General features: G+C 43.5%; 1 protein-coding gene across 1 annotated transcript; it reads left to right on the top strand.

Moving 5' to 3' along the window:
* The first annotated feature begins 4,921 nt into the window (after nt 1–4,921).
* Nucleotides 4,922–9,337, top strand: SYPL1 (synaptophysin like 1). The gene is made up of 5 exons (XM_010121424.2): nt 4,922–4,990; nt 5,753–5,871; nt 7,037–7,241; nt 8,124–8,312; nt 9,206–9,337. Exons 1-5 carry the CDS (start codon nt 4,922–4,924, stop codon nt 9,335–9,337), a joined length of 714 nt encoding a protein of 237 aa, XP_010119726.1.
* The last annotated feature ends 7,254 nt before the right edge of the window (nt 9,338–16,591 follow it).

The raw sequence follows: 16,591 nt of genomic DNA, 5'->3' as shown, positions 1-16,591 counted from the left end.
ATGGAGAGTAGGGTGCATAAATAGTCTCCCATAGGCTGTGTTTTCCCAGTTCAGCCACTGCTTATTTAATTTAGGGGAAACAGCATTGGCCTCTGACAGATCTTGACAAGATCAGAGGGCATTTCACCAGCTGCTCTAGAAACAATGCCATGAAATACAGAAATACTGTCAGTTCCACAGGGACTCCCCCACTGGACTTTGATTCTACAAGACCTGCACAGCCCAAACTAAAGCAGGTTTTAGTTGTGCCATTGCAATATCCCTGTGGGAGAGACCCTAGGAGTCTTGCACAGCTGTGATCTTGTTCCCTAATTTTCACCCACTGTTCCACTCCATTGACTTCAGCACCAAAAACAGATTACAGTTCTCGCCTTGCAACATCAGTCAATGACATATCTTACGGAGCCAAATTATAAGTCCATTACAACTAGCGAAATAACTCATTTTATTGCCTTAGGTCTTACGTTGGACAGCCTTTGCTGAGCCTGTCTAAAACACCCCTGAAAGTGCAGGATGAAGGCTTAGGCAGATAGCTCTGCCCCTGCAGTACTAAAGGGCTGATGGTGTTGCAGAGCAACTCATTCTCAGGAGATGGAGCTTTCTCAAGGCTGTATGCAAGACCACAGCAGACCCCATACAGGAGGTCTAGACCCTCACAGATCTTGACATCTTCATTTGGAAATGCAAGGTGCCATTCTGCAGACTCGTTCCCATTCCTGTGACACATTGCTGTGATTTCTAACAGTACAAAGAGTGTTTCAGTAGCCTGCTCCACAGAGTGGCTGATCATTTTTGTGCTTCAAAAGCCTGCAAACATCTAGGAGTGCTCTATCCCCATGACAGAATTAAGACAATGCAACATTTTAAAAATTAAATTCAGCATATGCTTGATGACACCTGTACACTGTGCTGGACTCCTGGGAGGCTTGGCACTTTGCTCCCAGCTCCCTGAGCTCTTGCAGAATGGCCTCACTCTGCCAAGGAAAGCTCCACAGGTAGCCTTCACCACCCAGGGGTTCTCACCCTTCACTGCACTCTGCACCAGGTGTGGTTTATACTCACAAACACGTATTCTTGGAGATTTCCAATAAACAGACAAACTAGTCATCATTTCTACTTAACTAGTTATTAATCTGTAAGTTGATCTTAATAGCAAGCTCATACATTAATAACCACTGTAGTAGTGATGCTGATAAGCCTACAGTCACATCAGATTTAAAAGCCATTTACAGATACTGGAATTAACAGAATCAGCGATACACATTCACCATATTTTGAAGTATCAACAATGTCATTTTCATGTAACAAAGAAGCTTATTCTATTAATTTTTAAAGTTTATATAACCCTCAAGGACACACACATCCAAATTTTACAACTGAGGACTGACTGTATTTTGTGTGTGCAGTCCACATTATGCTCACAAGCATGAATGAGAACAAAGCAGAAGTCACCAGCCAGGGAGGGTGCTGCCAAGCTGGGCACCAGCTGTATTTTTAACATAGCAGTGAAAGAAAGGAAAAAGCCATCCTTTCCACAGCTTTGAACTTGGACTACCTCCAGGAGCCCATAGCAGCAGGCAGATCTCAGCACCTCTCTTGCTCTGTGTGAAGAAAGCTAGGATTGCAAATCCTCCTTGAACGAAGAGGCAAACTGTGTAAGAACACCACACCCTGCTGCCAGTATTTTGCAGCAGTGCAGCCTCAGGCCAGTTAAAAGACTGACTCTTTGCTACCATTCTCACATATATTCCCCAACCTGGCAGCTTCCTCATGTATTCCCACCCTTGGCTGGCCTCCCATGATTTATTCACAGGAGTAACCTCTGTCACAGAGCAGACTCAGCCAAGGTTGCCCTTAGCATCCGTACCCCTGACCAATACTTCCTTTTCTGCAAGTATGAAGTCCACAGAGCACTTCCCTTCGTCAGCTCCCCAACCACCTGCATAAGTGAGCTATCATCACCGCGCTCCAGAAATCTCCCGGATTGCATGTACCCCTGCTGTGTTGCCCTTCCAGCAGGTGCTTAAAGTTCCCCTTGAGGACCAGGGCTGCTCTCTGGTTATCTGAAGAAGGTCTCCTCGACTTCATCCTGGTCAGATGGCTTGTAGCAGACAGCCACAGCGGCATAACCCATGTTTGTCTGCCCTCTCATCCTAGCCCATGAACTCCCAGATAACTCATCATCCACTCCAAGGCAGAGCTCCATGTATTCCTTCTGCTCTGTCACAGAAAGGACACCTGCCCCTCCACACCATCCTGGTTTGTCCTGAGGAGCCTGTATCCATCCATGGCAGCACTCCCATCACGTGAACTATCACACCCACCCCATCTCCATGATCATAGCAAGTGCATACAGACCTCTAAAACCTCCCATTCCCCATGCCACATATTAGCATACAGGCATTTGCTCATGCTGACTTCTCAGAAAAGGTATGAGAACTTCCCCCAGAATGCTGTTCCATGGGCACTTATACACATACATACACTTGAGGGGAAGGGAGGAAGCTTTTGCCCTGTTTTCTTGTTTTCAAAGTCTCTTCCTGAAATCATATAATCCTGTATCCTTTGCTTACCAAACCAGTCCACCACTTCCTCACTTAACTGTAGGTCATCATCTCTTCCCCCAAGGCCAAATCCATCACTCCTAGTTTAAAGCCCTCCTTAGCAGATTGGCCAGCCTGTTGAAAAGATGCTTTTGCCCTATTTCATCAGGTGGATCCCATCTTTTCTTAATAGTCCTCAATCCCCAGGGAGGGTTCCATGGTCATAAAAGCTGAACCCCCTTCATTGACACCACCTGTGCAAGCAATTGTTGACCTGCAGGATCTGTTCACTCCTCCTCAAGTGCTTCTTCCTCACTAGAAAAATTGAGGACAACACCATCCAGGTCCCCAAGATGTTGACTGCCTCCCCAGAATAATATAGTAGTCATGCTTGAAATGCTCCAGGTGTCCCCTGGCAGTATTGTTGGTGTCCACATGGAAGAGCAGCAGTGATTAATAGTTCGAAGTTTGTCTCTCCACAACATCCTGCATCCAAGTCCCTGGTGAGCAGCAAGCCTCCCTAGACAGCAGGTCAGGTCAGCAGGTCAGAGCATCCATCCCATGCAGCAGGGCATTTCCCTCTACTGTCAGTCACCTCTTCCTCCTGGTGCTCCTGTATGGCTCGCAGTCAGATGGCACGGAGGCTTCACTGGAGAAAGCTCCCAACCCCTTGCCTGCTGCCAGGGTACTGACTCCATTCTGTAGCTGCAGCCATCCTCCAGTGCCAGAAGTCACAAGCTTACAGCCTTCACCATCATGGGAGTCTCCATTTCCTGACCCAATGAGCACAGACTCTGACTGCCCCTCCTATAGGAATGAAGTAGGTTCAGGTTCCTGAAGGTGTAGGGTCTCAGGGAAGATTCAGCTGATCTCTTTCTCATCATTTCTGATGCTGTGTAGGCAGCTGACCTCCCGCAGCTCCTGGTGACACGCACTCTCCACCCATGCACACTCCTGCAGGCAAGGAGCCTGTATCTCCCAGCAGCAGTGAGAGGTTCCAGGAGGAACCTGAGGTTCCCCTCCTCAGCCTCAGGACTGGAGAGCTGGACCATCCCTCAGCGGCCCAGTCTGAGCCACGGCCTCTGCTGCACCAGGGACAGCTGATCCAGACAGCACTGGGGACCATAGCCCATAGCATACCACCACCACGGCTGAGCATACTGCTCTGCGAAGGCTGCTGTACCCACTAACTATACCCAGGAGCTGCACACCAAGCCAGCTCTTCCATTGGCATCTCTTCAGCACCTGCTGCAAGGCTGCCTGGCTGCCATAACAGGGCTCAGCTGGGACAAAACCTCCCAGCACCCATTGTCCAGGAGCAGCTCTCAGAGCTTGCTAGAAGCTGCTAGATCAGTTGGATCTTGCTACAAGCAGCCACAGCCTCCCATAGCTATCCTTTCCCAAGACCAGACCAGACATGCTGACATTCCCCAGAGGGCTCCCGGGAGTCCCCCAGCAATCCCAGAAGTTTCTAGAAGACCTTGAAGCACAGTCAGGAAGCCGCTGCAGTGAGCGCCATGTCCCTCAGCTAGCCGTGCTCCCCAGTCAGGGAGGAGGGCAGGGGGCAGGCCCTCTCACAGGCCTCAGCTCTTCTTCAGCATGAGATTTAACCCTTTGGTTTCACTGAAGATTAACATATCACCAATAAAGCACAATCACAAAAACAATTTAAAGCTTAAAAAATCAAATGTAGTTGATGAGATTTCAGCAAGTTTCCACTGCACATGAATTGTCAAGACCCTCTGCCTGGTTTGCTAATAAAATCACTAAGCCCAAAGTCAAGGCATGGCACAGAGGATCCTCCACAGCGTGCTCTCCTCTGCCTGCTACCCGCTGTCCCTCCTGTGAGGCTTGGCCACAGGACACACAGCCCTGACACTGCAGTGTTCATGGCCTCCCTGCAGGAGCACCCCCTCGCTTCAGCCAATCACAGCCTCTTCAGAGGAGGGCACTGCTGCCACGCTCCACAAAATGGCCGAAGCTGTTCCTTCCTGTGACAGTTACTGCCCGTTTTCCTGGCCTACAGACAAGGTTCTCCATGGCAGTGCTACCCGCCCCACACAGCTGGGCTCCACCCTCCCACTGGGGCCTGGCCCCTCCAGCCTCTGATTTGGGGCTGAAGAGCCTGAGTGTGAGGTAACTGTGAGTGTGACCACGCCATTGTGAGGTAACTGTGAGTGGGACCAGCCCCATCGTGAGGTAACAGGGGGTGGGGCCAACCCCAGTGTGAGGTAACAGGGGCGGGGCCAGCCCCATTGTGAGGCCACTGTGGGTGTGGCAGGGTGGAGCACAGGTGGGTGCTATAGGGGGGTGCACTGCGTGGGGCTGTAGCTAGGTGCTGCTGGGGGTCTCTGTGGGCTGCTCTGGTGTTTCTCAGGATGGCTGGCTTGAGAGTGGACTTTGGCTTGCTTCTGGAGCCTCTGGGCTTCATTAAGGTCCTTGAGTGGGTGAGTGGGGCTAGGGAGTTCTCATTCTCCTTGTGGGGTGTTTTTCCTCCTTCCCCGGGCCTGGATTTGCTCCTGTCTCCCAGCTGGGTAGGCCTGAAGGGGTGTGTGCTAACAGGCTGCCTGCTCCATGCCCTGTGTTACTGGTGGTGGATGTTCAATGTGGAGCTGCTCTCCAGCCAAGCCCTCTGACTGGGAGGAAAGAAAACCGTTCTGCAGATACATAAAATCTATGTGTTAGTTACAAGTTGGTCATAGTAACTTGTGCTGCTGTGTCTTGTGTGTTCTGATTATTGGGTTTTTAGGGTTTTGCTAGTGAACAAAGGAAAAACAAGAGCTACTTAAGAGAGTGAAGGTGATGTGCGATACTCTGAGCTGTACTTTCTAGTTACTCTAGAGTAACTCTAGTTACTATTAGAGTAACTAGAAAGTGGATGTCTGAGGCTCATAAAAATACTTCCCTTGCCAACTGCAGGAGGTACTGTGCTGGCTTTTAGCATGCAAAAAACCCCAACTTTTGCTGTTGAGCTTAGGAAAATACAAACAAAAAGAACTTTCAAATGGCCTTGTGTCAGTGGTGTTGCTCATGTTCTTGGATTACAGGAACTCAACATTTTCATTACCTCTTGATGTCACTTTGTTCTTTACTGTTGCTAACTTTGTCACTATGTCTTGCCTTCATTAGCTGTTTCAGCTAAATATTGAGTTTATTTCCATTGAGCTCTAGTGGTGTGCACTACTATATCTATGTTTCAATTCCTACAGATTTTTTCTATCTTTGCTTTTGCCACATGTGGAGGCTTTCAAGGTGAAACTACTCTTGTAGTTTCCTGCAAAGGTGTGGCAAACAAAACAGTTACAGCTGCTTTTGCTTATCCATTCAGGTGAGTATTAGCTCTTCAGTTCTACTCATACACCAGTTATTTCTTACTCACTTTTTTCCCCATCTGTCTCTCTATGAATACGTACTTACTGTATATATCTGAATGAACAGAGCAAAAAAAAAAAGGAGAAAAAATTTAGTTATTGTTTAAAGCATTGTAGTTGTCCATGCCCTATAGAAAGAAGTAGGTAGAAATGGCAATAGGCTGTATTACTGCTTTGTATCACTTTACCTTAAGCTCTATTCTAGCAGTGCATGAATGCTACAGAAGGTAATTAATAAGCAAAACAATACAATTGATTTTATCAGCCTGTTCTTCATCAATTTGTAGTTGCTTTGGAGGCCCAGATAAGATTACTTTGGATGTGCTGTTATCATAATATTTTTGTTTAAAGACTGAATGGAAAATACTTCTCAGTTTATTTCACTATGATCTTGGTGAGGGTGTTAGCTACATAGAAACCCCACTGTCATTGTAGTGCTCTGGTAGAGACAAGCTCCTTTCCCAGAGCACGAGGAGGAACGCTTCCTCTTTGTTCTCCCAGCTGCAGTTGCAACAAGTGCAGAGTCAGTGTTCCATATGTGTTCAGTAAGCATGGAAATGGATTTGAAGGCCAGCTAGTAAAAACTACTACAGAAGTATAGAATTTGGTCACAAAACCCAGCATTGCAGCAGCACTTGGAGGGGCGAGTGGTACTCTGAAATGATTCTGTGCTAGTCACTGCGTGGTTGCTGCTGGTCAAACAGGTTTTATTGAACTTCCTATGCTTGAAAATTCAGTGCTTGCTTTTTCTTGTGGCTGTAATGCAGCTTGGTGCCTTCTAAGTTCTGACCCCCCTCATTTAACTGCCAGTCTCCAAAATAATGTTACGTCTAAAATGGGTCTACTTCCAAACTGGGGTTTGTTTCTTCAGTTGCTCTAAACAAGATTAAAATTCTTCTCCTGAAGTTGCTATTGCATATCTCAATGTAGGATGGGGAAAAATCTTCAGAAATCTTGACAAATCTTTTGAGTTGTATAGCTGATACAATATACAAATATAAACTGTCTTTTAGAATAAACTTACACAACCAGAATGGTGAAGCACTGTTATTGTGAAGTGTGACTGTATGAAGTTTCCATGTGTAGCCAACTCTAACTACATGAAGGGTATAATTTTTGCAGGCTGAATACTGTTGTATTTAGTGCACCAGACCCAAAACGCTGTGGTGGTACTTGGACTGATGTCTATCTCGTGGGCAACTTCTCCTCTTCTGCACAGTTCTTTGTAACACTTGCAGTGCTGGTATTTCTCTACTGCATTGCTGCCCTTGTGGTATATATTGGATATAAGCATGTGTACCAGCAAAATAGCAAGTTTCCACTAACTGTAAGTAATACTAAGATATTTTAATATTTTGCCCTTGAGACCAAAAGTGATGAGAAATACTACTAATAAAAGAATATCTGAATAATTTCTGAATATTCAGTAGTTCCAAAAGTTAGATGGAGTGTGAACATGAGGATCTCACTCAAGTCGCTATGACTTTAGTCACAGCACTCAAGGAGAAAAGGGGACCCAAGTCCTTGAAAATCCATGGCATCATACCTTATGCAGTTATTGAAGCAAAGAGTGGAATGAAGTTCCAACTTCTTAGGTGAACAGTGTCTCCACCACAACTTCTCTTCTGCATAAGGTATTTGCCTACAAAGTTGTTCCATAGTGGAACCTCCTCTGTTAGTCTCTTGGAGTTTTCCCTCTGTAGAGCACATGCTGTGGCAATTAGCAGAGGAAAGTGGTTATGGTCTGAGTTTTAATCACCTTAGATACCAAAGCCCTGGTCCTCAGAATGAGACATTCCAGAGCCAGCAACGGACATAGCAACGTTTCAAGCCAAACTCTAGCATATCAGCCATCCAGACTTAAGTCCTCTGCATTCTTTCTCCCCTCTCGCCCCCAGTTTACTAAACTTTGAGTTAACTTTTTATAAGTGCTAGACATCTGATTTTTAGAAACTAATTTATATCAAAGGAAAGGTTTCTTATGCTTGATAGAGGCAAAAGGCATAGACAATTTTGTAGCTGATTATCAACATGTTATAAATTATGTTGTAATTACAACATTGTTAATAGCTAAATTTCCTTGTGATTATTAGCACTGACGCAGTTATTTTTGTGATATAATTGATACTGTCTTTACCTTGCTCTCTTATGTACATTCATGTGTTTTGGGGTTTTTTTTAACCTAACAATGAGTACTTCTCTTCTGTAGGACTTGGCTGTCACTGTCATAACAGCCTTTCTGTGGCTGGTTAGTACTTTTGTTTGGGCAAAGGCACTTGCTGACATCAAAATGTCCACAGGGGCCAGCATTATTCCAGGAATTGAATCTTGCAAAGCACCAGGAACAACTTGTCGTTTTGCTTCTGTGACCAGCATGGGAACTTTGAATGTGTCTGTGGTATGTATGTCTTCTGCCATATGGGTACAATAAATGTGTTCAAAAACAGCCAATGGCACCCGAGAGCACTGTTCTACTGATTGCGTGTGTTGCTTTATGTGTTAAGTCGTTCAGGCCCACTAATACTGTGGTAAAATGCTGACCAAACAAGGAAACTTGTTTCTTCAAAGAAATGAAGAGAAACAACTTGTAGGATCTGTCTCTAGAGCTGTTAGATGAAGTGTTTCCAGACATGTTTGAGTCTTTATTATTTCTGTCTGTAGCCAAGAGCACCTTAAAATATGTTACTGAGCTGCCCAAGTGGTTCACTGACATATCTGATACAAGCAAGGAGGAAACACTGTGCTTTCTGTTCTGTCTTTTGGTGCTGAACCAAGTTTTTTAATCAACTGTGAGCACTTTTACACATCAAATAGACGTTCCTTGTAATACAATGATATAAAGCTCATGTTCACAGAAAGAGCTCTTCACAGCAGGGCAAATGAGGCTTATTGTATGATCTTCCCAGTGAATCCTGCTTTTCAAAACTCTGGCTGTTATTCATTGGCCTGGTAATAATTAACCATATGCTCTGGATGTGCATATGCAGAGGTGCTGAGTGACTGAAAAGAACTTGTTTAATTCCACATAAAGGACAGTAAATTGACTATCTGCTTTCCAGAGAAGTCTGTTAAAATATCTTGTAGTACTCTAAAGCATGTGGGAATGTCTTGCCCAAATCAAAGGGGTGCCAAAAATAGTGGTTGTTTCTGGCTTGCCTTGAAGTCATATTCTGGTTTCGTTCTTTTCTTTTGTTGTTTCTTTTTTTTTTTTTTTTTTTAAAAAAAAAAGAAACTCAACACCTTAATCTCCCTTAATCTCACCCTTTTTTTTTTTTTTTTTTTTACCTACAGGTGTTTGGCTTGCTTAACGTGATTTTATGGGGAGGAAATGTTTGGTTTGTATACAAGGACACTAACCTGCACAACGAATCAAACAGAATTTCTGGAAGTCCAGGCATATATTCAACCCACAGAGGAATATAAAAACAAGGTTATACTTCTAAGTGCTTCCACTCTTACATCACACTGCCAAGAGCAAGGAGCCATTAGGATTTATTTCAGTAATAAGTGATCATACTTTGTACAAACTTCTGGCTTGTACTATGGTTTAAAATAAGGTCTTGGATACTCCAATTGAAGTGTTCAATTATCTTGAAATATATTATTCCTTTTGAAGTTGTGCGGCTTTTTATTTCAGTTCTGAAGAGCAAAAAGTTGAGGTTATCTGGATGCTGACCTTTTCAGGTTCTTAAATTAGCCTCGTAGCAGGGATGGGTGAGAAGCAACTGCATTTGGATTATTACTGCAACTTCATTACATCTCATTTTTCAGCCAAGGCTTGTCAGAACTAAAAGCAACTAGGGCGTATGAAAATCCAGTTCAGCTTCTTCCTATCACTGATACCTTGCAAAAGCCATCGGAGTAAAACTCACAGCTCTGTCAGAGCTGCAGCCATCACATGCTGGTTTCCGGATATTCCATTCAGATTACTCTATCAAATATGCTGACAGGCCTGTCTGGAAGGACATTACTTCTGTGTTTAATGTGTTGTTACTATTTAATGGCTTGGGACAATCTTTGAACAAGAAGATAGCTTATAGTTTCACTATAAACTCATTTAACAAAGATGAATAACTGTATATGTGTGCAATAGATTATTTATACACCTGGGGGGGGGGAAGTCAAGTATGACCCAAAACTTACAAATACTGTAGAAATCAAAGCTGATATATTCTAACTGCTGGTTTCTGGGCTCCTATGAATTCCTTTTGAGGTGCATGAACAGTGTTTGTGTGTGAAAGGACATAACTGGAGATGTCTGAATATGATTAAGCCTTCATTGATTTTTGTTCGTCTTATTCATTGGGAGCAATATTTGGTTCTTCTCATGTGGACTTCTTTATTTAGATATCTGGCTCGCTGTGAATTGATCAGAAAATGTTTGTTTTGACAAATCTAATAAGCTGTTCAGGGATTTTTTTTTTAATCTGCTTGGGATGAAAATGGACATAATATTGTATGTGACACAAATACTAATTGTTCAGTGTACCAGAGCTACTGACTTTCTGATGGTAAGCTTCCAGTCCAAAAAGCAGAATAAAATTACTACTGAAAGAATGTGCCTTGAGTCCTTACTGCTGTAACAGCGATGCAAATATATCGGCTTTGTACCTTCTGGGAAACAGCTTAGCTATTGTTGACCTTCTAGCTGAATGAGTTGTGTGCCACAGAAGAATTTTTTTATACTAATGTCCTCTCTACAAAAAAAATAACCTCAAGACTATATATGACTCCTGCAGACTAAAGCTGCCTGGTGCTGCCCAGCATTTCCTTCTGTCAGTGTACAATGTGGGGATGTGGTATTACTCACAACTGTCCAAAATTTCATTTGAATGTCCTTTTGGAAGAGGTAAGAAGTGCAATGTTCAGGTGTCCTTTTCTAAAAGCATGCTCTTCTGTTTCTTCTCTGTTCCAGGATAAGGGATTTGAAAGCAATGAGCTTCTCTTTCCTGTTTAACCATACTAGCTGTGTTACTGCGCCAAGAAAACAGGCTTACCTTTTTTCAGTGGTTGCTCAGGTACTAAATATGACCCCATCTTACAAAGGCCTCTCTGAGGGAAGATATGAGAAAGGCACTACTTGGTTCTAACTCTTGCACCAAAAGTATGGCACTTAAAATAATAATGTAGTCTTCTCAGGACCTTCCTCCTGTGTCCTGCTTCAGCTACCACCTTCTGTCACCCAAGGGGCAGTTCTCAGCAGGAGAAGAATGGGCTATAGGATTTAGGAAGGACAATACCATTCTTGTACTCAGAACTGAGATATGAAACCAGTTACTTCTACTATGAGTCTCTTTGAGGGGGAAAGTTTGATAGCAACACTGGGCTATGATCTAATTGCCTCATGAAACCACAAAATGGTTTTGACTATGGAGTGGTTTTTAGCTTCACGCTTAAAGGTCTTCAAGCAGATTGGTGTGAACACAGTGATTGACCCAGCTCTTTCCATGTCCTTGTTTGGCTAGACTTTATATGCCAATGGGCTAGGGCATGTGTTTTCTGTTAGCATGCTGTTTGCTCTTCCCTTACTATCAGAAAATGAATTATGGCTGAGTAGCCTTCTATCACTTCACTGGTCTTTTATCAATACTTCCAGTGAAGTTATAACATGAGTGTCATTTTTTTTTTTTTTTTTTGCTTTTGTCTCTGCTACCAGGCCTCATCCAACAGAATTGCACTGAGCTATAAACATAGTGTGACTCTTGTGGAAAGGCTGCATATACAGCAATTACAATGCTTCAGTGTTAGCTGGCCCAGAATACAAAGCTTTTACTGAGATTTGAAGTTCCGACTCAGATAGTTGATTATAAATATAAGGAGGTGTTCTTTTTGAAATGTCCTTATGCTAGCTGTTCTCCCGCCTCTCAAGAACCCATGCCAACAATGACTTTTGTGGAGTCTTTTCTGACCCCCTTGTTTGCACCAGTTCAGTGTTCCAAATACTAACTTTAAACCTCAAATCCTCGTTTCTCCTAGAAGTGAGTCCTAACAGAGTGACAGACACCTGAGATAAAAAGGTCTGTGCTGTTTCATCATGGTGAGCTATGGTAGGATCGCTGGTAGAAGGTTACCATGAAGATCAATATTTAGATGTTTTGGTAATTCTATTACTATATTTTACATTTCAAAGCTAGACCTGAAGCAAATTAGTATTTGTCCCCCAACCAAAGTTAGCACTGCTTTGAGTACATGCTCGAGCCAAGTGTTTTCCAGAGGTCGCTTCTTTGTGCGTTCATGTTTTTGTTTTATTTTTTCTTAACACCTAGTGGGCCACTGTTTGCGTTTGCCCTGTGGTCTTTTTTTGTCTTGTAGCCAGAGGATCCCTGTTTGCATCTTTGTGCCTGCTTATTTAAAATATATATTTCCTCCTGAAATCTAAAACTTCTATTAATTTTCATATTGCCTAAGAAAAAGCTCTGTTAATTATAGATTAATGGAGTTTTTCAATCACATAATTCTTTAGGATTTAAGGTTACGCATGATGTGGCTAAAACACTTTTAAAATTAACCTTTAATAATATTTTTAATAAAACTGTTCCTGTCTATTCAGTATGTGCTTGTCTACCAACTAAGGCTTCAGTTTTATGACAAATTGATGTTGTCACAAATAGCCCTAGTAGAGTCACTGGGATGGCTTAGTTATAAAATGGTCATTTGTGTGTATTTTTGCACACTTGAGCAGGAATGGATTAAATCAGTATATGCCTCATTGATGGCTAAGGTCTAGCCAACAGCAGAAACTGAAACAAAGTTGGAAGCCTTAGCACACACTATCATTGATTGTTTCAAAGAGACATTCCTGTTTTCCTTAGGGCTGAAAATTTTTCTTACACTTTTTCTAGATGAAACAAGTGCTTTCCTTCGGAAGATGGGGAGCCTGAATATGGCAGGCAGGACTATAGCTGCTAAAACATAAACCAACAGACATGTGGTTATGTTTTGTAGAAATGCGAGCTGCATATGTGTGTTCCACACAGCTAAATGTTAACAGTGGCCTGGCTCTGCAGGCTAAGGTAAGTGATGCGCAGTCCACAGCAAGCAAGATTTTTTAAAGGAAAAATAACCACATGTCCCCTTCTGGTTCATTAGGATAAAGCTCATTTTCCTTCACAAGGCGGAGGGACTGATGCGGAATACTGCTGGCTTTGATGTCTGCTAGAGGCCTGCAGCTGAGATGAAATGGAAAGCATTGTGCAGCAGGAGCAAGCAGCTGCTCTCATTTACCCAGGACACCCACAAAGGGCTGAGCAGCCTTTGCCTTTGAATTGACATCACATTCCTGCTGGCAGCACTGAACTACTCAGTGTCTTATTTACTCATGAGAGTGGGAAGAAAAAAAAAAAGACTCTGACTGATTTACCAGCTTTATCTTGACTGCACAAGAATCACCATTGCTATCAGGAGATGCAGCGTGCTTGATCCCTCTGTATTGAGGGAATAAAGGCCCTGGAAGTCTGCCAGGTCTCTACAGGTAAGGTGTCCTCAGCTGGCAGCAGTCTCTCTCTTGCAGCTGTCAGCGGAGCAAGCTCATGAAAATCCTCTCACACCATATGAATTCTTCTGGTAGCAGGCTATAGTCATGCAGCTCTAGCAAGTGAAATAAAGTGTGATGCACAGTGTGATATGAGAGGGAGGAGCTGTGATCAGAAACCCACAGCAGGAAGAAAGGCTGGATGGTGGCAGTGAAGGAAAATGAAGCTGAGGGGTCAGTATGGGATAGCAATAGGGAGCTCCATGGCAGACAACAGGATCCCATCAGCATTAGGAGGTGTTTAAGGAACGGAGTACTTTGTGGTTTAGGGTGCTGTGACCAGTGATCTGAGGGTCAGGCCTGTGTGACAATGCTGAGAAATGTACATACTGTGTGTGCTCACTCCCAGAAGAGTCCCTGCCATGGGTGCTAGCATGGTGTCAGTGGTGGCTGAGAACTTTGCCACCAACCTGCAGGAAAAGCCATAAGAACTCAAGCCCAAGAGAGATCCGACAGTCTCAGATCCCCTGTAGCCAATGCAGACAGCGCTGAATGGAGTCACTCAAGGATCTGTATTGCTGTGGCCACTGCCACCCCAGTGAGCAAATTAATCTGGCTGGAGCTAGGACATTGAAATGCCAGCTGACAGGCCAGCAGTATTAGTAGCTTTTATTGTACTAGAGCTGAGCAGTGTTGTGTGACGTGCAGGGAATTCACCAGGGCTCTGGCTCTGCTTGCACAGCTATGGCTAGCAGCAGCAGGTGTAGGTGTGTAGCTCTCACTGAAGGTAAGAAAGAGGATGGATGCCTTCTTGCTGTGAAGAGCTGTAAGGCTGTGAGTTCATCACCTGCTCAAGGACACAGGGCGGCTGCAGCCTTTTAATTTTCCTCTGTCCCCTGGAACCGAGCAGCCGATGAAGCTGGGGAAGTTGGCCATGCTGTGCTGCACCATGCTGATTTGGCTGCCTGCCCTGCTGCAAACTCTTGGGGAGCTGGTAGGGTATCTCACTCTTGGAAGCTGTCTTAAGAGAACTCATGATGCTCTCACAAATGCCTGACTTTTGAGCACGTCATGACTGCAGATCAGATATTCTGGATTATCCTGAATCATCTGCTTTTATTCTTGTGGCAGTATTTAGGATGTGTTCATTCCTAGCAGATTTGCTGTATAGTCCAAAGCAAATTTGTTGTCACAAAGTCAGAGGCCAGTTTTTTGCTGCTTAGTCATCCTTAAATATTAACCTGAATAATGAAATTATTCAAAAGAATGCTACAGAGAAGGAGTTCATCCACCCCTGCTTAAATACTAGCAAATGGGGCAGTTTCTTTCAAAGTTAAAATTAAGTCAGCAACAGCTATTTAGAGTTGTGTTTTAGAGCCTGACTCAAAAGTGAATTCCCTTTTCTGTCATGTCAAGTGAATCCAGGTGTGCCCTTAGTAACACTGCCCTCCTATGGACACTCCGTATTTAGAGCAGGGAAGAAGAAAGAAAAATTTCTGAGTTGTGTTTTTAGAAGCTTTCTTTATAATTTTAACTTGCAAATTCTAAAAACTTGCCTGCACTCAGTAGTGCTGCTTTTTTCTGGACATTTTATTCTTCTTCTTGAGCAAGGAAGGCAGCAATATAAAGCTGAGTTGTGGCATCCTTAAATCTGTACTCATATGGACAGTCAAAGGTTTTGACCTTCATTTTCAAGGCAAGCACTCTAGGACCTAGAGAAATTTGTGCTAACCCTGACCACCATTTTCTTGCATTGTTTCCTTATGAAAATCTGCCTCAGACAGATCCTTTTCTCTGCCATCCATGTCTTCGGTTATTGGTTCACGGTGGATCCTGCTTGGCCAACACGGGAAATTCTTCCCCTTTTTTTTTTCCTCCTGGGCCAAACCCGTAATACTCAGTAACAACCCCTAATACACAGTAACATTTCAAAGTATTTTTCTAGTTGATTCCAGGTAGGTTTCCTCTCTTTCTGGTACGCCAGCAAATAGTGCGGGTGTATTTGGGCAGCCAGTTCTCATAATCCACCTGACTGATTGTGGTTGTTGTTGTTATCAGGAGGGCTGCAGATACCCGTGCCCCATCAGCAACGGGTGGTTGGTGGCATTGCATCCTGCCAATAGTTGAGCAATTCCTCATTTATTCATAAAATGCACTCTGTCTTTTCTTGGGTTGTGGCTTAATGTTAGTGCTGCCAGCTGCATTTTCTTATCTGTCTGCTCAGCAATGTGAATTAACGCAGTCATCGAGGGGCCATATGCTGATCCTTTGCTTGCAATCTGCGTAAAAGCTGGTCTTCACACAAGCGCTAATCAATTTGCCCATTTAATTTCAATTCAGTTCAAAGTTTGAAGTAGTCTCTAAAAGGACCACACTCTAGTTCACAGCTGTGCTTGCTTTCTGTGGCCCAAGATCAGCAGCTATCTGTCCCAAGTCCCCTGGGTCATTTCTTGTCTTGTAAAGCAGCAGCAGATTTACCTGCTGCGCCTCCCTGCATTGGGACAGTAATCTATCCATTATTACACATGTCGTGGTTCCCAGCTCCTTTTTCTTTCCCATTTGTACATATCATCCCCTAAATCATCTTCCTCTAGTGACTTCAAATCTAATTCTCCACCACTTTCTGCAGATACAGCAGCTATTTTTAATGTTTGCATCCTGATCTGGTTTTCCAAGTATCTAATTTGAGCTTCACATTTAATATGATCAGGTTCCCTTACAGCTGATCACCACCTTTGCTCTAGGGTGAATGGCTGCACTGTGCATGTTAATCCTTCTACTGGATTCTGCTGTTTTCTGCTTCTGCAGCTTTTATTTTCCCTTTTCTGAATTGAAAATACTGTATTTATTACTACTACTTTTTTTTTTGTGCCACTAGACTGTACTTCTTTTCAAGTTTCTTAGCATTTTCTTTTAAAACACAATTTTCAGATCAAAGCAGTTATTTTCTGCTTTTACTCTGGTTCTACCAGCACAAAATATTTTAGCTGCTTCCCACAACAGTCACAGCAATGCAGGAATTATATCCTCAAGTTTCATTTCACAAGCTCTGCAATAACTAGAGAACATTTATTCTGGATCACCCCTGGTCCTATGGGCTGAAATGACACACCTCCTCTTCCATGGAGAGGTGCCTCCAGCCTGGATGATCTTGGGGGTTTTTGTTGGTTCTCTTATATTGTTCAGATCTTCAGCTAGATCAGTTA

This window comes from Chlamydotis macqueenii, chromosome 1, assembly GCF_036417535.1.
Source record: "Chlamydotis macqueenii isolate bChlMac1 chromosome 1, bChlMac1.mat, whole genome shotgun sequence".
In the NCBI taxonomy this organism is placed as follows: Eukaryota; Metazoa; Chordata; class Aves; order Otidiformes; family Otididae; genus Chlamydotis; species Chlamydotis macqueenii.
The sequence above is the reverse complement of the archived record's forward strand: the minus strand, read 5'-3'. Positions and strand labels throughout refer to the sequence as shown.